The sequence below is a fragment of the Mastigoproctus giganteus genome, chromosome 3 (genome assembly GCF_048544385.1).
Source record: "Mastigoproctus giganteus isolate SK-2022 chromosome 3, ASM4854438v1, whole genome shotgun sequence".
In the NCBI taxonomy this organism is placed as follows: Eukaryota; Metazoa; Arthropoda; class Arachnida; order Uropygi; family Thelyphonidae; genus Mastigoproctus; species Mastigoproctus giganteus.
This window is the reverse complement of record NC_143577.1, coordinates 241611128-241628511: the sequence shown is the minus strand read 5'-3', so window position 1 is coordinate 241628511 and position 17384 is coordinate 241611128. Positions and strand designations below refer to the sequence as shown.

The following is a 17384-nucleotide window of genomic DNA, read 5'->3' as shown; positions in this document are numbered from 1 at the left end:
ACCACTGGTCCCAAATGATAATGGCAAAAGCCTCTTTCATCTTTTTGAAAACTGACATCCTATACTCTGAACTGAGTTGATTTATCTTGAATATGCACAAAACTCAATTTATTTTCAAAATTAAATATAAAAGATAATAATACGTAGTAGCTATCCTCAGAAATTGAATGTTACATAAAATTGTAAGTAATTAAATAAAGTTGAATCAGAATTGTACTGCAATTGCTCAATTCAAAAATTATATAAATGCGTAGCTGATGATTGATAATTTCAGTATTAGCTGAGAATTTGCTGACTAGACAAAAAGAGAAAAAAGTAATAGATAATAAAACAAAATAGAAAAATAAAAATGAATATTTTTAAAAACTAAACATATAAAAATTAATAATAAAATAAAATGAATATATAAAATTAAAAAGAAAATAATCCATGTGCTTCCCTCTTCACGTTGGCAGCTTTCCAGCAGGTCTTTGAATTTCCCCTGGCTGTCAGCCTCAACTATTCACAGAGATAACTTGTTCCAGTGTTCAACAAGTCACTAGCAAAAACTTCTCATAATCCTGTCTAAATATCTTTCTGATTTGAATTTACTGTCTCTAGTCTTGGAATTATTTATAACGGTGAAAATTTCGCCTTCATTCATTTTACTATCCGGAATAGAGCCTTATACACCTCAATTGGTTCCCTCTAAGGCGCTTGCTTTCCATGATCTGTAGCCCACTCATTCGAAATCTTTTCTCATAGGTACTCGTTTTTTTAGATCTCATCAAGCGGGTTGCCAGTCTTTGGACCCTTTCAAGAAGCTCGATGTCATTTTTTCGGGACGAAAGATTCTTTCGTCCTTAAAAATTTCAGTCATCGAAATATCTTTGTTTCTAAAAGCAGCCTTTGAGCTGATATGCACTTTTAGAACACACAGTGATTAGACCAGGAAAGTGGTTTCATGTCTAATGGTTTTAACAGTTAAATGGTTTGATATCGATGGTTTAGCTGTTGATGATCCTGCTCGGGTTGCTTATAAATTGAATAGGTATTGCATCTACATTCAGCCTTGGGGAGTTCTTTAGGGAAGGTTCCTTCCACCATTTTTCGAGTAAGTGATAGTCAGAGGCACTAACTTGGTATGGGGATAAAGAAGTGATTATCCCATTGTACATGACAATGGTTAGGCCACATCTTGTGTACTGCATACAGCTCTGGAGGCTCCATTTTAGGAAGACTGTAGATCCGCTGGAAGGAGTGCAGAGAAGGGCAATGAGATTGGTTAAGGGAACGAAAGGGTAGTCTTACCAAGGCTTCAGTACGGCAAATTGCAGAGTCTGAGACTAGGCACCTGCGAGGTGATCTGATTGAGGTGTTTAAGGCTTCGAATGGATTGAGCAAGGTCGATGCTGATGGAATCTTTTCTCTTGCTCAAATTACACACGAGGAGGCATAAATTCAAGTTGAGAAAGGTTGGTTGAAGGATAGATGTGTGGAGGTTTCCCTCAGCCAGCGGGTGGTTGATTACTGGAATAAACTTCCATTTGTTGTTGCGGTAGTCTTCAGGAAGAACTGGACAAATTATTGGATGGGACGGACAAGTGATATGAGAAGTTTTTTTTTGCTTTTTTTATAAGCTTGATTACTTGCATCATATGCCATTACTACCACTAGTCATAATAAAAGTGGCTACTTCTTATTCCCCTTGATTACGGTCTCCTTCATAATCGAATATAATTCAGCATTGATGCTGGTCGCTTTGGCTGAATTCTGATAACTGCAACAAATAATGGCTGATGAGGTGCCGGCTGTTACTTACATCAAGGAGGCATCGGCTTTGTCGAAATTCACCCAAACACTCGCATTTCTCTCATGCCTGCTAACAGCAAAAGAACCATGGTTCCTCCCAAACGTCCTTTACTTTTGTTTTAAGTGTGCATGTATTCCCGCAATTGGAACATTGCAGCGCGGTTACTATTCTTTCTGGCAGCACTTGCCTTACTTTATGCAAGGGACCATGCTGCTATACTTTCCTGGGTGAATGTAGGCTCTTTTTTTTATTGGGTAGCACTTGTCACGTATTAAGGGAATTAATTTTCTCCATTATTTCCCAGCTGCCAAGATTACTATTATGATTCTTGCATTTGAGGGGAATTTTTTTCTTTTAGAAGACTGAAATTCGTGGCAATCAGAAACAGTCCAAAAATCAAATAAAAGCAACAAATAATTTGTTGTGCTTGACCACGCTCAGAGGTAGCTACTCCTGGTACCAGATCTCCAAATCCAATTGTACTGAGTGAGGTAAAACAAAAATAAAAACCATCTAAAAACCTCCACTCTTCCCATAGTGAAAAGAGCGTGGCCCCTGCAAATATATAAAACAAAACAATGACAATGGAAAAGGCAAAGGCAATGTACATTGGTACGCTTTCTACAGATTCTTCTTTAGCACAACTGTGATCTATCACAATTAGATCGTCATGCTGTCTTGATGGAGGCTCCATGGCTTTCGCTGTAGGTGATGCGCTGGTTGGAGTAGTTGCAGTTGTACTGCCAGAGTCCATTGTCTGCTCCGCTGAGTGAAGTGGGACAGAAGCACCTTTATTTTTGTTGTCTTCAGAATGCACATCTCCTGGTAAAATATCATCCTTCTCCAAAGCTAAATCGGGAGAAACTGTAGACGTTTGATCCAACGTTTGAAATATAATGACTTGGTTCGTTTGAATTGGTTGATGAAGTGCGCTTCGGAAAAGGACATTCATGCGAAAAAAAATGAACTTAAAGAAACGGGCAAGAAGACCTCCAACGCTTATAAGGCACATTATCATCAGAGGAATTCCTATAAGAGCGTAAAATACAGTCACCACTTTTCCCGCATCTGTCATGGGAGTCATGTTTCCATAACCTGGAAAAACAAAACGAATAATTAATAATGAACTAAATTAATTCATGTACATCTAAATATTTTAGCATTTTGGAGTATTCTGAGGAACACATAATATAAAAAAACTAAAAAAAAAAAAAAAACGCAAATAATCAAAATGTATATAACCAAATCTTAATCAATAATCATTAGATTATTCCAATGTCTTCTCCATTGAAAAACAGTTACACAGAACTCTTGCAGTGCTTGAAATTTATCCTGATTAGCAATAAGGTCACTTTCACAGCCTCTAACTAAATTACCAATCTTCACTTTTAGCCTTTCTCTAAGTTGAACATACAAACTACAATCATATAATAAATGACTCCAAGTCTCAGGTTGACCACAAGTGCATAAAAGAGAGCTGACTAGACCAAAGTAATGTAGTTTAAAATTTAATGAGCCATGGCCAGTTAAAATAAACGATGTTACCATAGAAGGAAAAAACCATTTGCTGTTACTATCATAAGTAAATTTAACTGTTGGAATAAACAATCTAGTCACCTCCCCAGTTACACTAAGATCCCATCTCTGTTGCCACATACCAATCAACTGTGTTAGAACATTTTTCTTAGCTTTAGCTATCTCTATAGTGACATCAGATGTAATATTCATGAAAGAAACCACTATGCCTTTTTTTAAGTAATAACAAAGGGCCCGATACACAATGAACAAGTCTAGAGGCAAATGCCCGGCCAAAACCTGCATAGCATTCGTTGAGACTGTTCTGCACAAATTAGAAATAACATAAAGCATTGAGCGCTGAATCGATAACAATTTCTGTTTAAATTTAACGTTAGTAACTCTGAAGTACAACGCTGATGCTCCGTACGCAACTATGGGTAAGAAGACTGCCTTGTAGTATAAATTTAAAACTTTCCTTTTCAACCCCCCATCTGACCTAGTTAATCGAATTATTGCTGCACTAAATTTTTTAATTTTTTCGTGTAAGTAATTTAAATGTGGGAAAAACGATAATCTATCATCAATTCTTATACCTAGATATTTCACCTCAGATACTAGGGGAATCTGCCTCCCCTTAATTAAAGCTTTTGGCGGTCGCGCATAATTTAGTTTCCCCTTAAGAAGCATCATAACAGTTTTAGTTGTAGATATCAATAGTTTATGCAGATCAGCCCATAACACTAGACTTTCTAATACCTGGGCCACTCTTATTTCAAGCACAGCCCTGGATTTACCAGTAACACATAAAACCAAATCATCTGCATAAGCAATCTTATGCAGATTTTCAATTGATTGTTCTAGCCATAAATTAAGTACTAAGTTCCAAAAAAGTGGGCCCAATACAGACCCCTGAGGACACCCTCTCGAAAGATTCCTATTAAACTGTAGATGCTTAGCTTTCAGTATAATTTTCCTACAATACAAATAACTCTGTATCGTCCTGTACAATAAGTCTGGACATTGCATACCCCTTAATGCAGACAGAATACTATCATGCCACACCATGTCAAAAGCTCCAGTAAAATCTATAAAGATAGCTAACACATACTTATCCTCTGCCTGGTTGGTGAAATTCATGAGATCATTAATGGCATCCTCCGTAGAATGCCCTCTCTTGAAACCATACTGATAAGGCAGGGTCAAACCATTTTTATCCATGACTTGGTTCAATCTTAAAAATAACAATCTTTCAAAAACTTTGCCAAGATTGGCCAATAACGAAATTGGTCTATACCCTCTTGGGTCATTTGGTTTTTTACCCGGCTTAACTAACAGCTTGATCAAAGCAACTTTCCAGATCCCAGGAAAGGTACCTTGAAGTAAGCATTTATTATATAAGTTTAACAAGATGTTAGGATAAAACTCAATCACTTTAAGAACAGCGATATTCTCTACTAAATCGATTCCCGGAGCTTTGGAAATGTTAATTTTCTTAGAAACGGCTCTCAATTCCTCTAAAGTAAATAAGCTAATATCAACAGACCCAAGGTATGTTACATTAGAGTCCTTGATGTCTTCTTGCTCTGTTGTCTCCCCCACTTCTTCCTCATGAGGAAACAACTCCGATGTTATTGCCTGCACTGTTGTAATCCAATCAGTTGTTTCCACACCATTGACGATTACGGTATTCATTATCTCTCCAGGTCTTACTTTATTTATACTTAGTTTATAAATTAATCCCCAAGGATCTGTATTGCCCACACTAGTAATTAGATTTCTTCAAGCCTTTAATTTACTCTCATAAATAGCCCTATAATAAATTTTCTTTTTATTCCTATAACATGCGTGATAAAATTGAGCCTCATTCAGCCCCCACCGCTTATACCTCTGATATGCTTCCCTACATAAAAATACTTCTTTCCTTAACCTGGATAATTCCGCATTCCACCAATTAACAACTCGCCTCTTAACTCGTTGTCTTCTTGAGGCACAACTGAGGGCTCTAAGCAATGAAGACTGAACGAAAGCAGCATACTCACAAGCATTTAAAAAATTCAAATTAACCATATTGTCTCCTGAAAAATCTAAAGCCACTGACCGTGCAAAACTAGACCAGTTAATCTTCTTATAAGTAAATCTAGTTAATTCAAAATTATCAAAATCTAAAGAAGTATTTAAATCAGCCAAATTAATATGAAAAACCAAAGATCTATGATCACTATTCGTATAGTCCGTTTTCACAAGCCAATGACAGATTCGTCTGGATAACCCCTGAGTAACTAAAGTCAAATCAATATTCGACCTGCCATGAACATTATTAAAAGTATAAGGCTGACCTGATATATTGACTACACACAAATTATTCATTAAAATAAAGTCCTCCATTAAGCGACCTCTCTGATCAGTCATGCCGCTAAACCATAAGTTAGACTTTGCATTGGAATCCAATGCAATAATTAAATTACTACAACCAATTTCACTGAAAACAGTTTCCATATAATGGATAGAATTAACAATTTCGTGACTTGGAGGACAATAAAGAGATATTAAATTAAAAGACAACCTAGGAGTACTAACGTTCACACATGTTGAGTTCTGACTATACAGCCCAGAGAGGACAGTTACCTGCAATAAATAACTTATTAAAGACCACAATTGCTGTTTTTGGTTTCACATCAACTACACTTATAACTCTGGAATCAGCAGGAAAACCAACAATTTTATATCCATGTGCAAAGGAACCAACATATGGCTCCTGCAAATACAAAATGTCAACACTTTCTTGCACGGCCACCATTCTAATTTCATCAGTAACCGCAAGACATCTTTGTGCGTTGAGTTGAATCAACTTAAGCACACTACCTTCATCTTTATGTTGAAAACTACCATTCACATTAAAAGTACTACAGTTATCCATCATAGGTACGCGTACTAGCGAACTATAGAGCCTTTTTATACTCAGGACAACTACTACTCCTTAATGAGTGATCATAAGCTGTACCTCTGCGCTTGCAGTTCACACAACATGGATCTTTATTTTTATTTGGGCAATCAACAAAAAGATGGCCACCCTGAGCACAATGACCAAACGACACAGTCTTGTGTGTGCAGTGTTGTATAGAGTGGCCATACCCCAAACACTTAAAACATTTAGTCACAACTGTAAAACGCCTGAATTTGTGTGACGTATATCCAAAATACAATCTGTCATTACACATCAAATTTTGCAACATATGAGGAGCTACCCCAATCACCAAATTATTAAACCTTGCCTTGGAACTGTTACTAAATCTAAAAACAATGCCCTCTTGCTCCTCATATCCATAATCTTGAAGGTTTGTCTTATATAAATCCCTAATAATGTCCTCCTGAGTTAACGATTATACAGTATAAAATTACTATATTAGGGTTACCGTAAATGAGATTACATTAACCCGTATTCGTGTCTGTAAATTGCGTGTGTTCTCTGGTCGATTTGCCTGTTTTGCTGGACGAAAAAACCTCAGTTTCTGAGGGAAAAAACCTTGCTATCTACGCCTGAGACCGACTAACTCAGCCACGGAGTGAAAAAAGCCCACTAAAGTTCCTCCCGTCATCGACGGGATTCGAACCCGGGCCTTTTCCACCCGGTGTGGGGAGGACAGTGACGGTACCACTCTGCTACCCACGCAGACAACGATTATACAGTATGTACCCTGTACTACAATTTAAAAAAATAAATAAATTAAAAAATCGGCTGTGGCCCTACTTGCACCTGTGTATGATTAAACCACCCGCCACCTAAATAAGAGGTCTAGAATGAATGAATGACAGGGCAGTACGCATACTTTACTATCTTCTGACTGCTCCCAATAAGCTGGGCCAAAGGTAACGAAATACCGGCGGGAATAACAAACATCAAAACCTTTTGCAGAGTGATAAGGACTGATAGGTAGCATGTTGAGATATGCTAGTGCCAAAACGTAGCACTTCATACTTCAACGATATAATTAGCCGTTCCTTCCCTAAAGAATTCCTCATGTGCGAATTCAGATACAAAATACCGATTCCATTTGTCAGCAGTCTGAGCAGGATCATTAACAGTTACCCCATTGACATCAAGTTAACCAGTGTGATTCAATTCCTTCCTTCTAATGTTAATATAAAGCATAGAAGGCTCTGCATCCTTTGCCTGAAAACTACTTTGTCCTTTTGAACTGGATTACAGGCTAATTTATATCCCATAAGCTTCTGTGTCACCTTATACTTTATATGTATCCCATGCACTTTTCTTCTCTGTCACGTCTCTCAATAGTTCATCTGAACTCCATTTAGGTCTAAGCTTTGAACAGTATTCTTCTTTGGTATGAAAAGCCTGGTAGCTTCCAAGATTAATCCCTTGAATGCTTCCCATTTAGAATTTGTTGTTGGTAACATCATCACTTGGTCCCACTGCATAGAATTAAAAAACAATCCAAGACCACTGTACTCAACCTTAGCAAAAGCCTTTTCCTTTACCATTAGCAGTGATTATATTTGAAATTAAATCCCACATCAGTACACTGTGATCGCTGCCACCAAAAGGGTCTTTTACCTGCAGATCCTTAAATATGAAGAATCTCTGCTGATAACCAGATCAAGAATATTGCTTCTTGTTTTTTTGACATGTTGCTATAAAATAGTCATTCAATAAATCTACAAAAGTCTTACTAGTGCGTGACTGACCAACGCACAAGTTCCAGTAAATATCTGCAAAGTTAATATCCCCCATTATAAGACATTATGATTTACTGGTCCCCTCCATTTCTCTATATAGCTGGTATTCTCGTCACAGTCATTAAGCCAATAACACACTCCTACTCTCAATTTTGTTTTCCCAGTGCTCATATCACACCAAACTGAATCAACTGGTAAACCATATCCACTGGATGCACTGCCTTAGATTTAATATGCTCATTTACTAGGAGCATAACCCCCCTACCCGTCCTGCCCTGTCTAAGTTTCTTTTAGCCAGCGAGTTGTTAATTATTGGAATAAGTTGGCCCCACATGTGGTTGAGGCTCACAGCATGGGAAAGTTCAAAGGTCAGCTTATGTAAAGACGGAGTTGCATAATGTATTTTTTAATTTATTATTCTTTATTATTATGCATATTTATTATTAGTAGTATCAGTAGGATTTATCATTATTATTTATTAGTTAATACTAAATTAAGAAATTAGTCATTCCTTAAATTGGCCCAGTTATACGTTTATTAATAATGGTGATGCCTGGGGAACGAATGATGTCCTTGAGATAGGGGACGCTAAGAGACATTTGCCTCATTTAGTTGCTTCAATTCCAAAGGAGAAACTTTAGACGCGGTATTACGACATTGTGCGGGGGGCATGTTTGGATGGTTAGTTGCGGAACCGATGTTTTTTCTCAAAGGGTATACAGTGACCTGTAATGCGCCTTAGTTTCAACCTGGAATTTAAAGGTAAATAGTTTCCAGAACAACCTAAGAAATAATCCATCTATTTGAGAAGAAAACTTGTAAATACCTGAGGAAGTACGGGATTGGAGAACGAAGGATTTTTCTTTGGAGGTGGCTGAGGACCAAAGCCGTTGATTTGGTCTAGAGATTTTTGGACCTACTAAGTGTTTTTTTAGTTTTAGGTAAACTCTTTGGTTGGGGCTGAATCTTGGCAGCCAGCGCTTCCTGGTTTCCCCCTGAATATTTATTCTTATTCCCAAATTCGGTAAAACATTGGCTGTCGCATAGGTGGTCACATTGTAGAGTTTTGCTCTTAATTCTTTAATGCCGCCTGCGCACACAGTTATAATTACTGCATGCGTAGGTGGCATTCTCTTTCTTTCTTTCATGTAGTGAGGTATTAATGAGGCGTGTAGTTTATAATAGAATTATGACCTTTGCGTATGTGAGCCATTTAAAACTATGTCGTGCATCTGATCTAACACCTCGAAACATCGCTTATGGGCCACACTTAAGCAACAGATTAATAATTGATTGTTAATTACGTAAGGTTGTTATAAGTAAACGGTGCCAATACAGTGTGGAATCCATAGGAATTTCAGAGCACCTGAAAATACAAATATTCTTTAGGAGCGATAATAAGGGACGTAGCCAGAGGGATTTAGGAGGCCAAGGATCCACCAAGAAGAAACTTCTGAAAGAACTGTTGAATCGTGTGTCCAGAGGTAGCTAACCGATTTTGTTCCTTCCAATGTCAAGAAACAGTAAAGAAAATTTCGATTTTGAAGGAACCGAACCGATTTTGTTCCTTCCAAAGTCAAGAAATAGTAAAGAAAAAAGAAGCGTTATTCAAAACATTTTATCGTTTTCCATAATCCACTGATGCTATTGCTTCCCACTTCAATAGCGTGGCTCCCCTTTTGCTGCTATGACGCACTCCATCCTCGTAAGAGGGCTTCCCAACAAAGAATGATGGTCTACAGCGAATATAAGTAGTAATGACGTAATGTTCCTTTGGGAGATAAATGGTAGAAGAGATGGCAGGGATCTGAACCAAATCCCTGCCATGGTTGGAGCCATTGGGTTAAGGAGTCGGGTTATAGAAATCCTTTAGTATTTTGTGATTTTTTATGTTCGATTTATTATTTATTAACAGTTTTTATTCATGTGATTTTTTCTATTTATTTTGCAGGGAAGAGATCATAAGGATCTGAACCAAAATGGGTGGGATCAATGAGTTATAAACCATGGGGTGGAGCCTGTAAGAATCTAGGAAGGGATAGGGAAAATCTTTGTTTTATCCCATTGGGTTCATAGCGGGGAATCTGGAGGATGATGCCTGCTCTGCAGGAATGGAGAATAGGTATCCTCTCCTTTGGTTTAGAGGTATTAAACTCCCTCTATGGGATTTGGTAGAGAAAAGATGAGAGGTTTATTATTCGTGTAATGCTGAACCAAAGGGAAGTGGAACAAGGGGGAACAGAAGTGGGCAACGTAATCAAAGGACGGGATCCGAAATGCATAAACCAAAAGGGAAAGGTTTTTTTTTGTTTTTTTCATATTCAAATGTATAGTGATTTTTTGTCTAACTCTTATTCTTTATGTTGTGACGCCACTGAATTTGACTGAGTTGTTTGGTTGTTCATAAAATACACGCCAAAGTTTATGTTAATTACACTTATAATTACAGTTGTACAATAGTTATGTTCATTAAAAATTTCACAGCTTCTTTTCTGAAAATATCTTATAATTAATTATTATATTTCAATGATTTTCTAGTCTCTAAAGACAATGGTTGTCCTTAGAGACTAGGTGCCCTCGGGGGTGGCACAAAAGGTGTAATCACCATCGTACCCACACTAGGTTGAAAAGGTCCGGTCTGGAGCTGGGTATTCCTGACTCAACAATGCGTAAAATGCTCAGAGTAAAACTTTAGATGAAACCCTACAAATTCAAGTCCACCAAATGTTGCTTGGAGAGGAAGGGGGAAGAGGTTGATGGAAGAGGCCATCACGTTCATCAGATTTGAGTCCGTTGGATTTTTTCCTATGGGGGACATGTCAAGACTATTGTTTATTCAACAAAGCCTCGCCCTTTAGACGATCTTCGGACTAGGATAACTAATGAAATTTTAACAAAAAAATTTGATGTTGGTCATCTGGTACTATACGAAAATATAATATTAAAAGCTATTTCCCAACAAATATCAAAACATTTAGCCTTTCAAATTCATACGCACAAACGTTAAGATAATGCTTACTAGATCATATTGAATTTGAATAATCTTTATTTCCAAAAAGGAAACAATCTTCATATAATTCTCCAGTGAGACGATGAAAATTTAGTTCACTTCTATCCTAAAAAGCAGGATGCAAGTGAAAAAAGATCGAAAAAAAACAATCTGTTGCTATAATCATCTTCAACAGCATATGAGTTCTTGACAAGAGTACACGTCACTACAAGGGGGGTCAATCTAACTTCAACTCTAAAAGCCCTCGAGAGTAGCACAATTAGTAGGATCGCAATCCTCCCCACACCGGGTGGAAAAGACCCGAGTTCCAGTCCCGTCGATGACAGGAGAAATTTTTATGGGTCTTTTTAAGAACGTGGCAGAGTTAGTCGGTCTCAGGCGATGTTAGCATGGTTTTTTCTCCAAGAAACTCGGGATTTTCGTCCGGTAAACAGAAAATCGACTTCAGAACACGCAATTTACAGACAATATACACGGAGCAACATGGCATTAGTCGCTGATGCTCCTAAAACCCTACTACAATAAACATAGTCACTCTAAATTGGCATAAAAACAACAAGGAAGTTCCATGATATGCATCAAAAATCTATAAATAAAAAAATAAATTATTTTTCGCTTCCAGTTTTACAACTGTTCTAACTAGTTACTAATTCTACAAATCTCTGCTCAGTACCATACTTTACAATAACATCCCCACATCGGGGGTCTATCATAGAACGAATTCCAAACCGTATATATTATGAGCGCTAAAGCATGAGCCCATGGTCCTCATTGGAAATGTAGTTTGATGTCTATGTTTCTATATACGCTGGCCACATGTGTTGTACAGTGTGCTTGTTGCATTGCTTTTGCGGTTATTGATTTTTTTTCCCTTTTTGTAAGATGGAAATATGATAACACCACCAACAAGAAGTCGCCTGCTGTTCAGTAATATCAGTGACCGGAAATACAGATGCAATAAAGAAAACGTCATAGCTTGGGTCTGAGAAAACGAACTTAAAGAGGGTGAATGACCCATGGCTGTTAAAAATACCGAAACGTTGAGTAGACAGTTCCTTCAAACCAAAGATACAGCAGTACTCTTTGGCCAAGCGTGTTTAGAGAAGCTGTGATGTCGGGATATGTTGTAAGTTATTTTAGGAGCATCAACGGGTGAGGCCATATTACGCCATATAGGGTGTTTTATGGTCGATTTTCTGTTTGCTGGACGAAAAATCCGAGTTTCCGGGTAAAAATCCATGCTACCTTCGCACGAGACTGACTAACTCAGCTCATTTGTGAAAATTTACACATAAAAATTACTCATATCATTGACGAGATTCGAACTGAAGTCTTTTCCATCTGGTGTGGGGAGGACAGCGATTCTATCAACTGTGCTGTCCACCTAAAATTTACATTTTAGGTGGACAGTACAGTGGATGTCAGAATAAGACAAATAAACCTGTGCTCCTGTTCTATGTCGTCTTTTTGCATTTTCATTTATCCCACTGGTCTTTTTCAATCTGCTTGGAAATTTGCTCATATCTAGCCAGTTCCTAAAAAGGATGACGTATTCCTTACAACTAATTATCGTCAATTTTTTTCAAAGTAATGGAGAAATCCATTAACCACTAACTCCTGAACAATCTTAAAACCTTCCCTCTGATCAATTATCGCCAGTATAGATTCCCCAAGTGTGGATCCACTCATGATGTATTGGTCTACGTTACCATCTGTGAAAAATTTCAATGGATAAGTTTGGTGAAACTCAAGCAATTGCTCTTGAAATTTCCAAGGATTTTGAGTGTTTGTCATAATCCAGCACAGTGGTATCGTCACCGTCCTCCCCACACCGGGTGAAAAACGCTGGGTTTCGAATCCCGTCGATAATGCGAGGAACTTTAATGGGCTTTTTTCACTCAGTGGCTGAGTTAATCGGTCTCTGGCGTAGATAGCCAAGTGTTGTTTTTTTTCCCTTTCCTAGAAAGGGTTTTTTCGTCCAGCAAAACAGGAAATCGACCAGAGAACACATGCAATTTACAGACACATTACATAAATGGGTATATAGAAGAAATTCTAGGTGACTCTTAATAAAATAATTTGAATTTGTGTTTGACATAATGGTCTATTAAACAATTTTCCATCTTATGGATTCCCGACTGTTTTTGCAATTGGCTATCCAGTTTTCTCTCTGACCGCTCGCAGCAGATGATGGTAGACGGCTCTCTTATAACTTCTGCACTAATTCTGGAATTCCACATTGTTCAGTTCTTTCTCCCACTCTTTTCCTCTTCAATATTAATTACTTTATTCCACTGACTGGAAATCCTCTCCAATAGATACCTACACCGAGTGGAAAGACCTTGGTTCGAGTCCCGTTGATGACGTGACTACTGCTACTGCTGCTGCTGTTGTATCTGTTTTCACTCATAATAAACTTAAAGCAGCCCATGTGTTCGCTTGTTCCATTAGGACCTCCAGAAACCTTAAAATCCACCACACTTTCCTCTCAAGTCTGCTGCATGTATCATTAGAGGCAGTGCAAGAATCATTTACACCTCTGCTTGAGGCTGTTGTTAACGTATTAGTCTGTGATTCTTCCTCTTCCCCAGATAACAGTTTCCCGACCTGCCTAATGCTGTTGATAGAATCCCCAAGTATTCTTGCATCCCTTCTATTAAGGTGTATCCTGTCCCTGTAAAAAAAAGTCTCTTCTGTTTACAACCATAGACCGTGCGAAGAAAAATTTTATCCATGAGCCTTACGGAGTCTCTCCATGGCCGAACTGATTCACAAGTCTCTCATTATGTGTTCCTTTCTATCTTGTCTGGGCAGAATTGCAGATACTTTAAATTTCACTTCAAACTAGCAATTTTTTTGTTAGCATTGCTCTCTGTTAATTAAATCCTCAGATATCTTATTCTTAATATCATTAGTACCAATGTATAATAATATCACTTTTGGGCCCTTAAAAGATGATAGTTCTACAACGTCACGAACTTTATCCCCTGGATGATACACCCTGGTCCTCTTGCACCGCTCATTTTTTCACAATATATTTCCGGTTTCCCCCACAACCAACTATAGCTAATTCCTATGGACCAATGATCTCTGCTGCACAGGATGTCATTGTATTGTCTGATGCTGATGGGCGGCTGAGTGCTTCATGGATCCCTTTCTTTTAATTTTGAGGGCATGAACCTCTTCCTAAATCCTTCATATAATCCCATTTGAACACCAAATGCCTGTAAATTGAGTGTGTTCTGTGGTCGGTTTGCTATTTGCTTGACGAAAAACCGAGTTTCCTGGTAAAAAACCCATGACACCATGTTGTGAAAAAGACCCACAAAATTTCTTCGCGCCATTGACAGGATTCGAACTTCAGTCTTTTCCACCAGGACGGTGGATATACTAACTGTGCTACCCAAAAAGGGCTTTACGTTGGTTAGGTTTATTCTTTAATTTCCGACTTTTTTTCTTCCAGTAATTTCTTTGAACGAATGGAGTATTCCAGAAACGCTTCACATCAATCCATCTCCAGCTATGTACTTAAAAATAATCTGTGTGCCGTTTGCAGAAACTCACCAATTTTCTCCACTACGAATTAGAAAATAACTTAAAGTCTCCATCCTGCTAATATGCTATTCTTGAAAAGTTGAAAGTATAAAGGCTCAAGTTGAAATTATTAATTGTGAAATCAAATAAAATTTATCGGTCAAATTTTACTCACCAAAGGCTCAGCTTACCTATAGTTGTGATAACGGTTGTAGAGTACAATAAAGCTTCAGAAAAAGTCCATTGTAATCCTCGATTTTCCATCTGTTCGTCATAGATTCCGTTTTTAACATCCCTCACTACCTCTTCTTCAAATTCCCTCAGTCTCTCTTTAACCAAATTTAACCAATCCGGTTGATACAAAAATGGCAATTCCACGGTTGCATTCCAGAGATCTTCTGTCACATTAAAAGATCTTTGGCCAAAGCATTTATCGCAAATATTGGGAATGGTTGAACGTTGGACTGGTTCTTGTTTAACTTCCAAAGCCTGGAAAGTTAATGCTCCAACGATGGCATACACAACAACGAGTCCACACAGTCCCACCGGAGAAAACAGATGGGTTAGAAATATTCCTCCGTAATGCTTACATTTAGCTAATCTCTCAGCTCGATTACTCTGCATGATATTTCCTTCTGTCAGTCCTATAATTTAACAATAACTGGTTGTTCTATTTCATCATCAACTCGAGTTACTTGAAGCACTCGTGTTCAAACCATTGTATGGGTTTAGAGAATTTTCTGGAAGGTTAAAAAATATGAAACAATTTTTTTTAAACTCCAAACTCCTTCAAGAGCTTCTGTTAAGGGTTAAAGAAGTTGCCAACAGGTATCGTTCTTCGAAAAACACCTACTTCTTCGTATAACCGATTACGTCAGAGATAAAGAACGCGGAAATGATTATAGCACATCCAAGCTACCAACACAAGGAAAATGTTCGTACTAAACTCTGTAGCTCCTTACTTCGGTGCCCGTTCACTAATGACGGTACAGTGGCTCCACCTTATGGGGACCTTCAGTGGCTGGAGAATTTGTTGAATGTACTGTGGATCCAGTTAATCATATTTCTATCCAAGAATAACTTTAAGTGGACTGGTTCTTGCCTAGCAACCTCGAATATCCTGCCATCCAATCGATACGTTATTCTCGAATCTAGAATAACGTCAATCAAAATGCAATTCCTTGCATTCATCAGTGTTAAACCTCAATTGCCAATTTTTAGCTCATCGCTTATTATCACTAGATCTTGTAGGAGTAACACACAGTAGGTTGGAGAAATGTCCGTGTAATCCTTTTTCCAAGACTACAAGAAGATAGTTAAAGAACATGTCGCTATGTTGGTTGCTGTAGGGTTTTAGCAACTTAGGATACATTACGCCGTATCCTAAAAGCCACGTTACATTGAGACCCACTAACTCAACCATGAAAGACCCATTAAAATTGACGTCATTGACGGGAATCGAACTCAGGTCTTTTCTACCGGTAAATTTTCGACATTTTTCAATTTAACATTTCTGGAGCGCTTCAGAAACGTTTCACATCAATCCATCGAAAACCATGTCTCTTAAAAATAATCTGAGTGCCTATTCAAGAAGCCCAACCAATTTTCTCCAACTACGAACTAGAAAATAGTCCCTGTCCCTAATACAAAAAGTTGAAAGTATATAGGCTTAAATTGAAATAATTAATTATGGAATCAAATAAAAGTTATCATTCACCAAAGATCCAGCTTACCTATAGTCGTGATAACAGTTATGGAGTACAATAAAGCTTCAGAAAAAGTCCATTGAATTTCTCGATTTTCCATCTGTTGGTCATAACTTCCATTTTTAGCAGCGTTCACTATCTCTTCTTCAAACTCTTTCACTCTCTTTTCCACTAACTCTTTCCAAATTTCTTCATACAAAATCGAATATGTATAGGTTATAATCCAGAGATCTTTTGCCACTTTAGAAGATCTTTGGCCATAGCATTTATCACAAATGGTTGAATTTTGGACTGGTTCTTGTTTAACTTCCAGAGTCTGGAAAGTTAATGCTCCAACGATGGCGTACAAAACAACGAGTACACACAGTCCCAAGGGAGAAAGCAGGTGAGTTAAAAATATCCTTCCATAATGTTTACATTTAGCTAATCTCTTAGCTCGATTACTCGGCATGATGTTTCCTTCTGTCAATCTCCTAACACGTGTTCAGACCATTGCAGGGGTCCGAGAATTTTCTGTAAGGTCCAACAAAGTGAAACAAGCTTTGTTTCACTTTTATTTTCTCCCTACTCTTTCCTGATTTTCTTTTTAGCTTGAGAGAAGTTGCCAACACTTTGAACACTTTGCTACCTCACAAGAATATAGAACCAACGGAGAAGCGTGAAAACAGTTACAGCGTACCGAAGCCACCAATGGAATCCAAATGTTGGTAGTAGTAAACTGGGCAGGTTGGTACTTCGGAGCCTGTTCACTAATAAAGATACAGTGGCTCCATCTTATGGGGACTTTCAATAGCACGAGACTTTCTTGAATATACGTGAACCCAGTTAACCAAGAACAACTTTAAGTGTTGAATCGAGATGAAAATTCAAATTATTTCACAAAATTATTAATTGAGCATAAATATGAAATAGTTAATTAAAATAATAAAACAGGCCTACGTGCTCTGGATTCATAATGCGAAAATTTATTTTTATTTTGTTACACAGAGCATTGATAAAACTACAATAAAAAAATTAGCTTTCGGCTGGGTGGCAGCCTTCATCGGATTAAAATACTTGAATGGCAGTTGGAATAGAGATGTGCACTGCCAGGATGGTGCGTGAGGCACGTGGTTAATTGTTTGTTGAT

The 17384-nt window shown here is 37.8% G+C and overlaps 1 protein-coding gene across 2 annotated transcripts; it reads right to left on the bottom strand.

Moving 5' to 3' along the window:
• Positions 1-437: 437 nt before the first annotated feature.
• LOC150088960 (two pore potassium channel protein sup-9-like) lies at positions 438-16854 on the bottom strand. 2 transcript variants are annotated; one of them, XM_090370970.1, is made up of 2 exons: positions 16283-16854; positions 438-2887 (listed from the first exon to the last, which is right to left on the bottom strand). In XM_090370970.1, exons 1-2 carry the CDS (start codon positions 16704-16706, stop codon positions 2112-2114), a joined length of 1200 nt encoding a protein of 399 aa, XP_090227096.1. In that variant the 5' UTR covers positions 16707-16854; the 3' UTR covers positions 438-2111. The 2 variants fall into 2 exon arrangements, with proteins under 2 accessions (XP_090227096.1, XP_090227095.1); XM_090370969.1 differs by lacking the exon at positions 16283-16854 and adding an exon at positions 14741-15401.
• Positions 16855-17384: the final 530 nt, after the last annotated feature.